Genomic DNA, 18096 nt, shown 5'->3' with positions numbered 1-18096 from the left:
ATTACTGTTTTTTCCCCCCTGTATTTTTTAGTAAAAAAAACAGGCTTGATCAGCATAAGAGACTTCTTTTAAAAACATAAAATATTAGTAATGTTTCCAAACTTTTGACCAGCACAGTATGTGTCTGTCTCTGTGTGTGTATATAAAGAACACCCGATTTGTTGTGCTTGCTTGTAGGACGGCACAATTTGGCCCAACACTTTGTGCTTTTATATTAATGACTAATAATTATTATTATTATGGTTATTATTGTCTCTAAATAGAAATATTAAACAAAATAATAAATATATCTATTTTAATAATGTGCCTTGTAATAATTATGCCTCACAGAAGAAGTAATATAACTTATGACATTCCAGGAAATCCCTAATGTGGACAAAGGCATCCGGTTTTAGCTCTAGCTGAATAAAAAGAAGATAGAAAGCTTTAACTGATTTATAAAGTCAATTGATAATAAAGTTACCTTTGTTTTTTTACGTTGTACTTTAAGCCCGACTACATTTAATGTGGGCCCATTCGCAGCAAGGATTGTTGTTTTTTGTGGTGAATTATTGGCTGCTGAGAATGAAACCAGCTCAAGAGACTTTGTAATCATTTTATACATTTTTGGGACTTTGAAGGGTGATAAAAATGCATTTAAATTGAGGAAGTGAACAAATTGTGCTTTAAACAATTTTGCTGTTGTGTTGGTTTGTCACTTGATGTTTCAGTGTAAAATCTGGGTCCTAAAGTGAAACCAGTTGAAACTCACTGTTGAAATTGAGTGTTTGACAGTTCCTGTATTAGTGCTGACTGTGAGTGATTTTTTAGGTTGAGGAGGGCTGGTGGAGCGGAAGCATGAATGGGAAGTCTGGACTTTTTCCTTCCAATTTTGTCAAAGAAGTTGACTCAACTGAAGACACCGAGACCAGCGACGTTACAGAGGAGCCAGGTACTGCTCAGCTAATCCTGTGATGCATTCTCAGGGAGGACATGTCCTTACAAGAAAACATAGAAACCTTTGCTGTTTTTGTACGTTTAAGTGTGTGTTTGAGTGCATGTGTGTGCTGTTTTTGAGGTGCTTAGACCTAGTCAAGGCATCTGCAGTCAGCATAATTTTTTTTTTTCTTCTTTTTTTTGTTTTTTGAGGCAATAGGCCAACTGAAGCCGTCTGAAAGTTAGATTGTTCAATGGGGTTAGTGAGAATTTTTTTTGAAGGAAAGTAAGACTTTTATTCAGCTAGGATGCAATAAATAGATTAAAAGTGACAGTAGGATATTTATAATGTTACAAAATATTTATATTTCAAAGAAATGCTGTTTTTTAGCTTTATATTCATCAAAGAATCTGGGAAAAAAATACATCACCGTTTCCATAATATTGATAATAAGAAGAAATGCTTTAATTTTTCTTGAGCACGAAATCAGCATATTAGAATGATTTCTGATGTGACACTGATTACTGGAGTAATGATGCTGAAAATTAAGCTTTGGATCACAGGAATAAATTACATTTTAAAATATATTAAAATCAAAAACCGTTATTTTAGATTATATACATCAACCAAATTTAGCTGTTTAGTGAAAATCCCCTCTTACTGGTTGCGTAGTTTATTCTAAAACGGATAATAGGGGGATTAAAAATATAAACTGGGTACTATTCGACAGGTCCTGTGATCTCAACATGACCCATATGAAAAACTTTTTTTTTACTTTGTGCACCTTTGGGCAGCCCACCCAAAAATAAAAGTGACTGTAAAACTTTCATAATTTACTCAAGTCTTGTTGATACAAATCCGTATGGTTTTCTTTCTTCTGTGCAACCCAAAAGGAGAAATTCTAATTGTGCGGGTTGTTCTTTACCGCTCAATTACAATGAATGGACACTGAGGGATTCAAACTTAAAGTATGCTGAAGCATCATAATAAAGTAATCCATATTCCTTGTGTATTGTATTCCAAGTTTTCTGATTTAATACAAAAGCTTTATATGAGCAACTGACCAAACAGTCCGTCTGAACAAATGATTCAGTCTTGAACAGATCAGTTCAATGAAAAGATCAGACTCATAAGAACAATTCATTCATTTTCAGTTCTAATGTCTAATTTTTTGTGAACTCATCCTTTTAATAATATCAGTTATTTTATCAATGTTTACTTTACAAGTGACATCAGATCTTTGTAATGCTTGTTGTGGCTGTACTCATACAGAGGTGTGTGTTCACAGATAACACGGATGGACCGTCTAGCCCCACTTCCCCTCACCCAGGCAACGGGGTCATGGCCCAACCGAAGAAGATTATTGGCATTGGCTTTGGCGACATATTCAAAGAGGGGTCTGTAAAACTGAGAGTCTCCCAAAGAGGACCTGTAAACGAGGAAAAGAAAGAAAAAGTAAGTGTTGTTCTGTGCCTGACAAAGTATTTCCTTCCTGTAAACTGCAGGACCTGTTCCGATCCCAATAATTGCAGCAAAGAAAACTATTAGTATTACGATTTTCACGATCGAAATGGATAAAGTAGAAAAAAAGCATTGTCAAGTTAACATGTTTTAGTAAATGGATTTCCACTCTAATCAAATATTATACAGCAAAGACGATAAATGTAACCATTTAAAAGAAAAAACAAATGTTATGTTATTGTTATGTTATAGCTTTTGTAGCAGTAGTTTTGGATTGTTCAACGTATGGATTCCTGATTGTTAAACATGGAGTCATGATAAGAAACATTTATTTTGCGGTTTGCACAAGCTTTGATCTATGTATGTTGTGGAATGGCAGATGGGTGTTTATAATGGTTGTGGTTCATTTTAATTTCTGACAGTCATTTTTTCAACATCTTGTATAACCTAAAATATATCAACTTTATATAAGTATAAATACACTTTATTTTGATGGTCCCTTTAACACTCTGTTGACACTATGTAACTTTGCAACTACATGTCAACTAACTCTCATTAGTATTGAGTATTAGTAGACTGTATGCTTAATATCTGCTGACTCTTAATTGTGATTCTCCTCTAGTAAGTCAACTTATTCTAACCCTTACCCTACCAGTCAACTAATACTCTACTAACACTCATTGAGAGTTAGTAGACATGTAGGTGCAATGTTGCTTATACAGAATGTGTTAAAGAGACCATCCAAATAAAGTAAAACCCAATTTTTTATATCCGGGAGTAATGTGATCGCCTCCCTTTTCCAGTTTCTACCTTTCACTCTTTCTGTCTTTATCTTTCACTATCTGTCCATTGTCTGTCTTTCTACCGTTGTATCCGTTTATCTCAGGCAAGATAACTAACCCTGTGACATCACAGGTTGTAGTGCAGCAAGATGGCAGCGCCTTTGCTACAAAAGCCATAACAAAACATTATATTTTTCTTTTAAATGGTTACATTTATTTATTATGTTTGTTAAATAGAAATCCATTTACTAAATAATGTTAGATTGACTTACTGCTTAATTTCCACAAAATACTGCCATATAAAATTATATCATTGCCTTGGCATGTATGAAAATGTGTTCTGCCCATTTCCATAGCCATAAGCAATGGAGCGTTGAATGGTAATTACATGTCTAACTGCTATACAAGTTTTTCCAGTGATTGCTCAAGACATAACATATAGGCAGACAGTCTCATGGTAGACCTTCCTTTTTAGGCAATATCCCTCTATTTCTGGACTTCATTATTTAGGGTGATTTTTGAAGCATTCTGGCATGCACTAGTTCTCTTATTATCGTTTGTCTCTGCACAGGTCAAACTGAGAGCAGAATATCCCTGTCTGGCCTTTTGTTACATCCGCAAATAGCTGGAATGCAGTACACTTTCTTTTTGTTTGTTTCTAGAAGTAAAAAGTGTATTTTAACCCTAAAATGAAAATTTCATCATTTACCCTGGTGATGTTCTAATGCCATATGTCCTTCTTTCTTTTTTTTCGGACCACAAAAGGAGAAATTTAAAAAACATTTCCCACGTGCACTCATCCATATAATGGCAGTAAACAGCGACCAGCGAATTAAAAGCATCACAGAATGGTCCCATGCAATATGTTGTATAATCAGGGGGTATACAATAGGGTTTGGTTAAAAAAACAACGCAAAATTGAATGGAATATATGATGAAAGTCAATTTTCTTTTAAAATCTATATATTTTGAAAAGTGCTATAGATATAAATCTAAACTGATTTGAAAATGTTTCTCTCATATTGTGATATTGAGTATAAAAATAATGTTTTGTAGAAAACAAGATACAAAGTATTTTCCAGATAATGTTTTAGTAATGTGTTCAAATATTTATTTATTTTTATTATTTAATTTTTGTGTATGTGTTTTGTGTATACAATGTTTTATTCATAATATCATGCTTTTTATTTTCCCGCACACATTATAAGTAGATCTTTATAAATTAATATGTATAGCTGCCTTTATATTTTTAGGGACCTTTGCATTAAAAAGTTTTGAAACCCCTAATATAAATAACGATTAGTTACATTACTCACTGAATTTTCTGTTTCACTTAGGAGTAATTCTATTCAGAAGATAAAATGTTTTTGAAAGAACTCTCTTATGCTCACCCAGTCTACATTTATTTGATAAAAAAACACAATAATACTGCAATATAGTGAAATGTTGCTATGTAAAATGGCTGTTTTCTATTTTTATATATTTTTATATATTTACAGCATCATTACTCCAGTCTTCAGTGTCACAACATGATCCATCAGAAATCATTCTGATATGCTGCTTGAAATATTTCTTTTTATTATGTTGAAAGCAGTTGTATTGCATAATACTTCTTTGATGAATTGAAAGTTCAAAGGAACTGCATTTATTTGAAATATTTCAGACATTTATAATGTTTCTGTCACTTTTGATCAAGTTATTACATCATTGGTAACTACAAGTATTCTTCTTTTTTTTTTAATCGTACTGATCCCAAACTTTTTAACGGTAGTGTACTATACATCATATTTAAGTTGTTAAATGTGCCACAAATGACCTTCCATGTTATTTTTAAGTCATTTAGGTCTGTTTACAGCATTAATGCATTTAACCAATACTTCCTCTTTCCCTTTTTATCACATTTTGCATCCCATTATGTAATTTCAGATTAGTTAAATCTTCTACTACGTCTATTATTAAGAGCTCAGAGGTCATTTATAACACACCATCATGTGATGTAAGGGTCAGAGGATTTACTAAATACCTCTAGGTTCTTATTCACTATTTGCTTACTCAAACAAAACACACAAAAAATGCAGGTGCACTGCAAAATTCGAGACTAAATTTGCCATGCTTTCCCATTTACTCTGTACATATGTAACAGGCAACCGTGGTTGTTGTTTCCCCAGCATTCCTTTCATCCAGGCATGGCTGATCTGTCTCAGTCTGTACCTTCCAGTGTGCAACCTCATGTGTTTGTGTGGCTGCCGTGTCAGTAAATCCATATGTGATTCTGCTTCATTTTAGCCAATTCCATCATTACCATCTGCCACAAAACCCACCCCTTTGAGCTCTCCTGAACCCCCTAAAGGAGAAAAAGAGGCAGAGAGCAAAGGAAAAGGTGAGTTCATGCGGGAGGTTGACACAAAGCTGTATATGATAATCAAAATAATGATAGGAGATTTATGGAAATGGACCAGACATGAATTCCTGAATCCGACTGCAGTGATAATGACTAGTTGACATGAGTTTTCCTCTTGGGAATCAGAAGCCCAAATTATAGATTGGCAAACCTATCTGTTTTTGAAAGTGCCTGTACTTTATGAATATATGAGTTGCAAAGTGCTTTTTTTTATGCAAACAAACACCATCAGATCTCAAATGGAAGTAGGAATGCTAACAGATAGCTTTCACCAGCTATTATAGATTCCTTTGGGTGAAGTTTCTATATGCGCTGCCATTACTTTAAACATTAAATGATGTCTGTACAACACAAGCAGAGCAAATAACTTGGTAATGTGGCACTTCAGGCACTCCACAGGTTTTTACAGCACCAGCTTTTAGTAAAGAGCCTGCTGTAGGTTCATAAGACAAATCATTGAACTCATGTCATGGGTATATTCTTTTTTTTCTTGTCTTTCTGTAGTAAAAGAATACTGCAAGGCCACTTTCTCCTATGAAGCAACTAACCAAGATGAGTTGGATTTAAAGGAGGGTGACATCATCCACGTACTGAGTAAGGTATGTAACAGGCAGATAAAATGTCATCTCGGCCACAGGGATCTCTAAATAAAAGACACATAATCAAGGAGCATTTTTAATGCAAAGCATCTACATTAGGAACATGGGTAAATAAAAAGGGAATAAACTTAGTGTTAAGCTATCATGTTCCTACCCATGAACATACCCATGTTCCTAATTATTTACCCATTAGGAACATGGGTAAATAAAAATGGAATAAACTTAGTGTTAAGCTATCATGGAGCAGTGTAAACCAGTTTGGGCAGAAGGGCTCCACCTTTTGCAAAGGCAGTTATTCAATCATGTACTGTATTTACATTTGTATAGTCCGGTGTGTGAGTTAGGTTAGATTTGTGCACACTATGCCAGAGACGTATATTCAATGTTACATGTTAGAATTACATATTATACACTGTAATTATGAAGAATATTGATATCTTATGCATGGACATCACTCTTGTTAATGATTTAAAGGAAAAGTTCACACAACGATGAAAATAGTCTAAACATGTATGATCTCTAATGCAATTTTGCTATTACAGAGCTCTCAGATGGGGATTCTGATGTGAAATCATTCTACAGTGATCAGAGACTAAGCGTTTTTTAGTGTATCCCCCAGTGTGTGTGTGTGTGTTTGATGCTATCTGCTGACATTTTGAAAGTTTATTTGAGAATGTAGCTGTTGTATATCATACTAATGACTTCTGTTCTGTTAGAAACCCAAGGATGTGTTTGCTTTATTTAAGTTAAGACACATGTAGAAAGTTTCACACATTCACCTATTGTTGGTCAAAGGCCTTGAGCAGGAAGCAGATCAAAGCTGGAAAATGTTTTATACATGACCACCATCTAGTGGCAAGGGATATATCTACATTTTCCGTTCATAATGATGTGTATTTATTTTTTTAAGACATATTATTCAGAAATGTGTGTAGTATTTCATGAATTAATCCGTTTATGTTCAGAGTGGTTGATGGTTTTGATGTTTTAGGACACAGGAGAGCCGGGCTGGTGGAGAGGAGAGATCAACGGCAGAGAGGGAGTTTTCCCAGACAACTTTGTTGCTCTGCTTCCTGAGACAGACAAAGAGGTAAATTTACATTTATTAATGCTGTTATTTATGTCTACCTTAGGAGTCTTCATTATCCGGAAAGGAAATTGAACAACCCAGTGCAGACGTGCAATTTAAAGATTGCAGAAAGGAAAGTTATTACCTCAAAACTACCAGTAACTACAGTTACGACAAGTAAAATCTTCTTTTAAAATAATCTCTAATCAAAAGTTATTATTTTCTTTGTTTATACAGACACTAACATCCAAAGGCTCCTTTAAAGTATCTCCTAAACAGGATGCAGAGGAGGTAAGCAATGCATATTCTTATGTCAAAAAATTGCTTATTGCAATACACTTATTTTTTAAATGGTAAAATATGTCAGTTTTGCTGTCCTTTCACGTATCAATTTGTTCGAGAGCATTAAGACGGATGTTTTTTTATAGATAAATTCATACATTTCAAAATACAGTTCCATTCAAAAGTTGGACACACCTTCTCATCCTTTGTGTTTACTATAATAAAATTATTAAAAACTATGACAGAAATGGCAGTATGGGAATTATTTAGTGACTGATAATTTACTTTATCCAAAATTGCCACCAAAAAGTTACTTTATTGTTAAGACATTTATATTTTGGCACAATATTATACCAAACTAAATCCAAGCATTTTAACATTGATCTCAAGGTTTTTAAGATCATTAGAAGTATGAATTCGGTCAATTGTGTCTTAAAGGGATAGTCCACCCAAAAATATAAATTCTGTCATTACTTACTTACTCACCCTTATGTTGTTTCAAACTTGTATGAGCTTCTTCTTTCTGCTGTTGAACACAAAAAATAAGATATTTTAAAGAATGTTGGTAACCAGACAGTTGATGGCACCCATTGACTTCCATAGTTTTTTTTTTCTTTCTATTATTGAAGTCAATGGGTGCCGTCAACTGTCCGGATACCAGCATTCTTTAAAATATCTACTTTTGTGTTCAACAAAAGAAAGACTCATACAGGTTTGGAACAACTTGAGGGTGAGTAAGTAATGGCAGAATTTTCATATTGGGGTGAACTATCCCTTTTACTTCTAACTTGTATATCGAGTGTCATCAAAAATATTAAAATCATTTCTTTTAGCTAAATCTCCTATCCCTGTTTCTCAATGAATCCCCTGTACTAAACCTTTTGATCAAAGACTTTAAGAACCAAATAAACAGCAGTCCAGACAATATCCGACGATATCAAATAACACATGACTTTTTGTGATTCACTGTTGGGGATTTGAGCTTGAAAGAAGCATTTAAATCAATTGGAGCCACTTATCTACACCATGTTTCACAAACACAGCTTTATTCTAGCTTCTGAGGTCTTTACCCCGAGGGTGCATGTTTAACCTCTTTTTGGCAAACTGTGGAACAAAAGGCCCCCTTTTATTGTGAGGAGCACATTATTTGTTCAAAGCACCAGCTACCATCACTAGAAAACAAACAGAGTTTTGTGTGTGCAACAGTTATGCTCTGCCACATCCATTTTCCAGAGAAATTCTGTGAATCCTCATATCACTCCACTGACTTAGGTCATGGGTTGATATGCTCTTGGCATAAGTGTTTTTCTTTCTTTTTTCTAAACATTTTCATTTTCAACCTGATTGGCCTGAATGATTGTCTTTGTGCTACTGCAGTGAGAATGTGATGAGCTGAAGCTCATGTGATGGCTTGTGGAGGTCAGCGAGTAGTTCACGAAGATGTGAAAGTGTTCATTCCTCCAACGGACACTAGGCAGCCCATGATCAATCCTTTATCCTATAAGCATCCTGTCAGATGATAAGACGTGATCTCTGTATCAGGAAGTAAGGGGACAGGGCATTTACACAAAGGCAGTTTCTGTAAATTGTTGTTGACTCATCTTGCATACTTTTTATTTGAATGCTCTACAATATGTGATAATACCACAATATTGGGCATTTTAATCTATTGTTATATTATCATATATTAATAATGCATTTATATATTATCAAAAAATATTTTAATTATTTTTTTATGATTGACTAGTAGTTGTCTGCATTCGCTTATATTTAAATGACTATCATGGCAAGGTAACTCTCGGAAGAGTTTAGCATGGGAACTGATATGGACAATGTTATTGTATTTGTTGTTGGCGGAAAAGAGTTGCTACGCTCCTGATGCTGCTGCTACTGCAGGACAAGTACTAGGGCTGCTCGATTATGGAAAAAAATCATAATCATGATTATTTTGGTCAATATTGAAATCACGATTATTTAACACGAAAGTCTTATTTCATGATACAACTAATTTTAAACGTCAGTGAAATATCACAATTATCAATACTTCAGCAAAAACTAATTCTAGGTTAATTAATGCAAGGAAAAAGAATTCAAAACAATTACTGAAGACAAGTGAACAGTCAGCAATAAAATAAGAACAAAGAAACTAATTATGAAGAAAACTGACTAAAAATACAACAGAAGAAAAATACAAATTAAATAAACTGTACTTTAGGTTTTTCACTTTCAGGAAGATGAACTTACAGTGGTATTCAGATAAAGTAATAGCCTATAACAGAAATTGAATAAAGAAATCAAATGCAAAATAACACTGTTGTATACATTAAATATACATGAATCCTTATTTGAATCACCCGTCTCGGAGCGCGAGCACAGGAGGCCATCCAGGAAACAGCGTCTCTTTCACAGCTTAATGCTCTTTTAATAACACTGTTTAATATCAAGCACGTGCCGCGTTTTAGCAACGGTAGACTGCATTTTACATCACTCATTTATTCAGGTGATTTGGATGTTAAGTTTGACTTGGGTTGGAACGAAAGCACTCCGCTATGAAGGAAAGGAAAGTGCACTGGACTGAATGCAGCAGCGGAACAATTATCATTTTACTTTGATTATCTTGTTTTCATAATCGTTGGATCCTGAAATTGAAATACGATTAATCGCACAGCCCTAGCAAGTACAGAGACTAGCATCTATGAAATTACCCATAGCAGATCTATACAGATGGAGCTGGGGAAGGCGGAGGTTTTCAGAGGAACCTTGAATGCGCATTGCAAACTGCTATAGTAAACTGACCAACTATTTAAATGTTGAGCAACAAGCTCATTGGCTACAGATGCAGCAAGCTCATTGGCTACAGATGCAGCAAGCTCATTGGTTACAGATGCAGCAAGCTCATTGGCTACAGATGCAGCAAGCTCATTGGCTACAGATGCAACAGGAACCAGTCAGCTTGTGCCGTGTAGTTAACAATGTTATTGTCAGCAGGTTGTGTTAAGGACCAATCAGCCTTAGCCATCTAGAGTTTCATGATAGAACTTGGTATATATTGCATAAATTGACTGGTTTACATACATCGGCCTCTGTGTTGAACTGGAAATTGATTTTTATATATATATATATATATATATATGAAATGGTAAAACATTTGAATAAACAGTTTTTTGTAATTCTACATTTGAACAAAGAGTTCCAATCTGCAGGATTTGACTGCTTTTCTCTGTTTGCTATAAGCGATTGAACATTAACCCCTCAGCCCTTGATTTCCAGGCATGTCTCTGATGTTGAGGGAGAGGAAATTGTTTTGCTTTTCTTTGGCCCCAAACAGATTTCTTCGTAGATAGGGTTGGTTAGAGACGGTCTAAGTCTAATTTCTTCTAAATTGTGAGCTGTTGAGGTTACTTGAGCTGCCTGTGATGGTAATTTAACCAAACGTATTACTGTCTCACTTCACTAAGATCTTACTTCAGTTAAATTACTTTAGTAAATAAGCATTTAAGCTGCATCTGATTTACAGAAAGATGCCGCCATCTGTTTTATTTGCTCAACTTTTTTCTTTGGTTTTCCCCCCAATTTGAGCAGTGAGACTTCTCTCTTTTTAGTTAATCATAAGTGTGACGTAAAGTGCCACTATTGTGTTTTTTCAAATATTAACTTCCATGCAGTGTGTAATATACCTGTTTGTGAATGTAAAAGGACTACAGCTTTAAAGATCAAAGTGCAGGTCAAATAAAAATATGTTGTCTCCTAAAAGAAACAATCGATTCTTAACTACCAAACAAGTCGTCAACAATTCTAGTCTAACTTCCTGTTACATACCTATGTAACAATCGAACAAATTTGGGTAACACTTCCTTGTACAGTCCTGTTCCCCATGTACATACTATGTACTTATTATAGTAATTTCAATAACTGGGTAATAACTAGGTACTAACCCTGATCCTACCCCTAAACCTAACCTTAACCCATGTACTTACCTTATATTACCCAGTACTTTCTTAGGTAAGTACACTGTAAGTACATGTAAGTTAACGTACCATAAAAGGAAGCGTTTCCCAAATTTGCATAATGCCAGCCTATGGTCTAAGGAGATTATTTCTGTTATCGGTGGGTGTTCTCGACCCAGATGGCTATAGACGAGCACGAAGACATGTAGCCTACGTTGTGGTTCAGGGTTTCCGTTAATCTTTAAAATTGTATAATAGGGGCTTTTTAAGGTGAGTGGGACTTAAAGGTGCAGTGTGTGATTTTTAGCGACATCTAGCGGTTCGGCTGCGAGTTGCACTGAGGGCTCAGCCCACTGCTCACCCCTCCCTTTCGAAGAAGCTACGGTGCCTGAAACTGGACAAACATATCGTCTGAGACAGCAGAGAATAGCCAGAGTAAGCCAAGAGTGTGTAACATTGTCACTGTTTCTGTACCACAGTCCATTATAAACCACATCATGGATAAAGTTTACAAAGCCATAGTCAGGTGAGGATCAAGGGTCTTAATACGTAATATAATAATAGTAATTAGTTGATTGTCTCACGAACGTAACCAGCACATTTCTCCCCACATAGCAAACCCATAATACAGTGAGGGAGAAGAACCACATGAAACTATGCAACTATATATTGTTTCTAACAGGAAAGTAAAAGTTTAGCTGGCTCAATATGAGCTGTTACTGTGGCTGAGCTGGTTAAAGCGTAAAGCCTTGTTTAAACTCGACGCGTTCGCATGAGCCCAAAGGTACGCGCTGCAAAAATGGCATGAATGTACAGCGCGCGCGCCTCCGCATCCCCTAGACACCATTTACTACACACAATAGGCTTTTTTTCTCTGATTTTGAAAACTCTTCGCGATTGACTTAAAATGCTTCCAAGATCGACGGGTTGGTGATTCCTGTAACGTTACTGTTTTACAGTCAATGACAAGAGTACTAATCAGCTGTCTCACGAACGTGCAGCACATTTATCCCCACATAGCAAAGCCATAACACAGCGAGGGAGAAGAACTAAGTTACATGAAACAATACAACTACGTATTTTACACCACTGACAAGGGAAAAGTCACTACTCACGGTGTTTATGGCTAGCTTCTAGCTTTCTGCTGCTTCTCTTTCAAGGTTGTGATGAAACGCACTCTGTAGCGCTGTTTGTTCGCTGTCAGCTACGGTAGAAACATGACGTCACAATATGTCGACCTTCATAGAAGGGGGTGCCCGCGGTTATGTAGATATAAATGTCTCATTCTAAGGTAATAAAAACATTACGGTTTATTAAGTAAGTTCTTTATATACCTCTGAAAACATAGTTATGGATGTCATATTGCATTTCTTTTAATAGATACTCAAATTTTTTACACATTGCACCTTTAATGGAGGTTCAGTTTTCTTTTTTTTTTGTACAAATTCTTGTTCAATTATTGGAAGGCCATTTCTTGGCCTGTGTTTTGAATCCCTCTTTATTCTTATAAACCAGATATCCATTCAGATTTTCCTTTCTTCTCCCTCATGATGATTATCCAGAACATAGTGGCATAAGCATCTTTTTCCAAGAGCGCTAGAAAGTATATATTCTGCTGTTTTTCTTTGTTTTTTGTAGACTTGTGTGACAAATGTCGTATGAAAAACTGAACTTTATGAACCAGAATTTTGACAATGTCAAAATGAAATCAAAATTTACCTTGTTTTCTTAGTTATTACATGTTCCTGGTCTTATTGTGAACAATTCATCAATTCAAGTGTGCCAGAGCACTTGTATGATCATCTTAATCTGCATTCATGCATAAGTAAGTGGACACCAGAATCAACAGGACACAATTCATAACAGAGGTTATGAATGTTCATGTTGACCTTCTCATAAATGATACCTATCTATGTCAGTTGCAAATGTTGATCTATGCCTGTGTTGTTGTTTGAACTTTCACTCATGCTGTGATACATATGCTAAGTGAGGTGATTTATTCTGCTTATCAGTGCAGCCGATTCATTGGCATTGACAAGTCATCAAATCCTCCATCAAAGAGGGGAATTTCCAGCCTCAGCCATTTCATGTTTCAGTTCCTGCAGATTTTGGGTTGTTGGGCTTTTTAAGATCCTGTTTTAGTTATGTTATGCAGAGTTATGCCGCTAGGGTTTATGTTAGCCTGACCTGTGAAGAGACTAGGGTTGGGAATCGGAAATCGATTCCAGTTCTAAAATCGGATATTAATTTTAGGAATCAGATATTTGTTATAAAATTAAAATTTCTGTTACGCCTGTTGATTCCTGTGTGCACACTTTACAGTTTTTCTCAATTGCTTTGGCACATTTTTCGAAACAGTCTTAACATTCTCTAAACTGTGAGTGCAAATGTCACAACTCTTTGGAGGAACTTCAAAACTTTATAGCATGTCTGCAAAATGTAGTTACTCACCCAAAACATTTAATTCATGCTTCAAAACCTAGTTATTGTGTCAATAATTTGGCCAAGGCCACCAAAATCTAAAGTATTTTTGTCATTGTGTGAGCCACACTGGTCAAAATGTTTAGTTGTTTTTTCACCACAACAGTCAACCATGAAATTTCAGGATTTACTGTAAACAAGTCTCATATTTGTTGAGAAAAGTCAATGAACATTTGTATTTTTACAGTGTTTATTTTTGTACTTCATGTGTATATACACAATACAAGTGTATTTACTGTACATGTTACGGTAAGTAACTGACAAGAGTAACAAGAATCACTTTACATTTCATATTTGTGTAAGGATGCTAACCTTGCCAATGGCGACTCTGGCGCGCGCACGTGTGTGTGTGTGTGTCATTATATATATATATATATATATATATATACTCCCAAAGTTGATTGGTGTAATGGTTAAATGGTTGATTCATATTAGAGGTAATTTGCAATTAGATTGCGAATGCAATTAGAGGTCATGTGCCAATTTAGCAAACATTACAAACAATGTCAATGTCAGATATATTTTGGAATATACATTCATGTATACTAATTATGATAATTGAATAGATAGTTTTGAATGTGATGGCTTACACAATAAAAAATGTCTGAGAAGTTCTGAAGTGTTTGACAGTGTAAGTGAGAATCGAGTCATCAGTTTTGATCAACAAGCCATATGCAATTATTTGTTGTCCAAACTGCAGAGAGTTGTATGTACTCTTTGCACACATGTGCCAAAGCATTTGCAATTTGCTCAAATCAATAAGAAATTCCAATCTGATGTGAGGAAGAAGCGAATTGTTCAGAGATCTGAACTTAATGTTTTGGGAAATAAAATAAAAACATTTGAGAACTGAGCCAAAGCAATTGAGAAAAACTGTAATGTGGTTTTAAACCCTTTAAGCGCCAGAAGAAAAAAAAACAATTTTCAGCTCTCACGCTCAGTTTTCTATGCTGGGCACATCTCATATAGTGGATGGATACTGAATTTAGTTCTCTTTCACAACTTCTTTATGCTTTTTTCCTGTCAGTGACCTTCAAGATTCAAAATATGCTAGTTGATGTCCGATTATTAGCTGCAGGCAGCTGACATGATTTGATGGGCCTTGACAGTGGCACTTAAAGGGCACATGCCAATATTTCTGCATTGGTGTGTGAGTGGATAATAACGGGTGAATTTTCATTTCATGCTGACTTTAATGACAGCAGCACTCAAGTTCCGTCCTTCGGATGAGGCGTTAAACTGAGGACCTGACTCTCTATGGTCATTAAAAATCCCAGGATGTCCTTCGGAAAAAGATTAGGGGTTTAATCCGGCATCCTGGACAAAATATGCCCATTGGCCTCTGTCCATCATGGCCTCCTAATTATCCCCATATACTGATTGGCTTCATCACTCTGTCTCTCCTCCACCAGTAAGCTGGTGTGTAGTGGGCGTTCTGGCGCAGTATGGCTGCCGTCACATCATCCAGGTGGTGCTGCACACTGGTGGTGGTTGAAGAGATTTCCCCCCTCCATATGTAAAGCGCTTTGAGTACCCAGAAAAGCACTATATGAACGTAACGGTTTATTATTATCATTATTATTATTATAAGTTCCATGAACTATTGTGTTTGGGTAAAACCATGTTCTCCAGCATAATTTGAGAATGATCCAAAGAACATGTTGTGCTTCAATGGAAGCAAAATCATGTGACAGTCTGTCAGTTCTCATTAGCAGTCACAAATGTTCATTTTTCACAGACCTAAAAGTTTATTTCCAGGTTTAAATTAGATTTTAAATCCCTGATTTTCAATGCATTCTCATATTTTGTTTTTTCTCCACAGAAGCCAAAGAAGCCCCCACCACCATCCAAAACCACAGGTATGTCACATTTTTAAAATACCATTTCACATCTCACTGATTGCATGAATTTGATTACATCACTTTACTCTTCTCTTTTCATTTCAAGCTGCTGTGAGACCTCTGAGGTATAAAAAGAGCTTAAAGTGTCATCAAACGTATTCTGGTTGCTGAGATAATGCTCAATGACTCTCGCAATCATATGTGATGAGCCACAAACTCCCTCTGATAAGTTTAAAGCTCATTGTCATCAAACATATCTTGCTTGTTTTTGCCTGTCATTGACCTTTAAGACTCAAAAGATGCTAGTTGATATTCAGTTATTAGCTGCAGGCAGCTGACATGATTTGATGGGGCTTGACAGTGGTTCTTGAAGAGAACAAGCCAATAAGTCTGCATCAGTATGTGAGTAGATAAAAACTGGTGGAAGATGGCATATTAATTTGAGCTTCTTCCTCTGTGGTTTTCAGAGAAGTATGGTGAGAAGATTAGAGGTGATGCAAGATAATTTGGCATATTTAATTATGGTATTGAACACAGAGACTATGCGTGCCCACACACTCACGGATGCATTTTGAAAATCTTTATTTTTAGCTTAAAGGGATAGCTCACCCAAAAATTTAAATTCTGTAATTAATTACTCCCTCATGCCGTTTTAAACCCGTAAGACATTTGTTCAGCTTCGTGACACATATTAAGAGATTTTTAATGAAATCTGAGAGCTTTCTGTTCCTCCATTGACAGCCTACGCAACTGCCCCAGAAAGGTAGTAAAGACATCATTAAAGTAATCCATGTGACTCCAGTGGTTTAACCTCAATTTAATGAAGCGACGTGAGTGCTTCCAACGATTATGAAAACCTGATTAATGATCATTGTGCCGCATGAAGCCTAAACTTAATGTCCAAATCAGTCAAATCATATATAACGTGACTGTTGTAAAATCCAGTCAACTGCGGGACATGCTTTATTTTAAAAAGTGTTATCCAAAGCTTATTAAAATGCGAAAGAGACTGATCCCCACTCGGTTTCTGTGTGCGCGCTGCGAGACGGAGCAGAACACAGATGAGCAAAGTATACTTGTGGTTTCAGGCCCGTGCCTAAACGGTCATTTTGACACATTTTGTGTATATTTTACCGTCTTGGCAAGTATTTACATAAAGACAGTCAGTTATGTCTTAGGTGAATAAACAACTGGGAAAGAAATCGGATACGTGTCACCATATTAGATCCATGCATTTGGCATTCTGTAATGCAAATACGGCTGTCTGTGTCATTTATGTTAAACAAAAGACAAAGACAAAAACACTCACGGCTCTTGACTTAATAACATTAGTAGTTTTAGAGAAGTAAAGTAGTTTTAGATAAGAATCAATACGTTTAATTCATACAGTGAGGACTATGCCGTGTTTTAAAGTTTAACTCTAGGTTTAATGACTATTTTGACAACTGATTTTTTTAATGCAATAATGTGCTTCCACAGTATTCACAGTAATCCATAGGCTTGTTCCAGTCTGGATATTCTCGATAGTACATCTCAAAATCGGGAAGGTTAGTGATTCAGATCGTGGATCATGATTGTTTGTTATAAGATCGTGATATGAAATCTTTGGAAGATTGACCGCCCCTAAGGATGAGTAATTAATGACAGAATTTTCATTTTGGGATGAAGTAAACCTTTAAGTTGCTTTTATCATTTTATATTGCTTGTGTTTTCTGGAGGATTCCTTTGTAGCCATGTCTTAGAGCGGCTGAATGACTATATTTTTATTGACACCCTCACAAAAAGAAAAAAGTGTTTGTTTCTTTTTTCATTTAGTGTTTACGAATACGAAATGACATTATTTACAAAGAAATTGCAAACAAACAAAAAAAGTTAACAGTATTTGATTAAATTCAATATAATGTAGTTGAATTAAATTCATTTAATTTACATCTTTAATATTACTTCATGGCTGCTATATATTCCTAAACACATTTTCTAGAAAACATTGTGTCATTTGTTTATAACATTATTTATAACACCGTTGTCTTGTAAATGAACGGCGAAACTGCATGGAAAGTTTTCAGTTTTTTAGTTGAAAACGTTGTGTAAATGGCCACTAAGACTGATGCATCAACTTGTAGTTGACTATTGTTAGTGTGTCAAAATCAAATGATCTGGCAATGCAGATGTGAAGTCTGATAAGGCAGCTGTAACAGTCAGTCAGTCCCTCACAGCTCTTGTCTGCCAAACATGCAAACAATAAAAGCGGATGTGCATCAAAGGAGACCGCATCATCCCAATTGCTTTATGAAAGCTTGCAGAGGGTTGCAAAGAT

General features: G+C 35.6%; 1 protein-coding gene across 6 annotated transcripts in view; it reads left to right on the top strand.

Moving 5' to 3' along the window:
* Positions 1-18096, top strand: part of cd2ap (CD2-associated protein) — a 57239-nt gene that overhangs the window by 25028 nt on the left and 14115 nt on the right. For 4 of the 6 annotated variants that reach the window (XM_077220194.1, XM_077220193.1, XM_077220192.1 and 1 more), the window contains 7 exons: positions 811-931; positions 2205-2371; positions 5446-5539; positions 6065-6159; positions 7151-7249; positions 7466-7519; positions 15761-15797. In XM_077220194.1, the coding sequence (XP_077076309.1) occupies positions 811-931; positions 2205-2371; positions 5446-5539; positions 6065-6159; positions 7151-7249; positions 7466-7519; positions 15761-15797 (667 nt within the window). Of the gene's footprint in view, positions 1-810; positions 932-2204; positions 2372-5445; positions 5540-6064; positions 6160-7150; positions 7250-7292; positions 7362-7465; positions 7520-15760; positions 15798-18096 lie in introns of all 6 variants that reach the window. The other 2 variants (XM_077220195.1, XM_077220197.1) reach the window with 1 other exon arrangement.

The sequence above is a fragment of the Siphateles boraxobius genome, unplaced genomic scaffold (assembly GCF_051911475.1).
Source record: "Siphateles boraxobius isolate OS27281-9 unplaced genomic scaffold, OSU_SipBor_1 8, whole genome shotgun sequence".
NCBI classification, from domain to species: domain Eukaryota; kingdom Metazoa; phylum Chordata; class Actinopteri; order Cypriniformes; family Leuciscidae; genus Siphateles; species Siphateles boraxobius.
The sequence above is the reverse complement of the archived record's forward strand: the minus strand, read 5'-3'. Positions and strand labels throughout refer to the sequence as shown.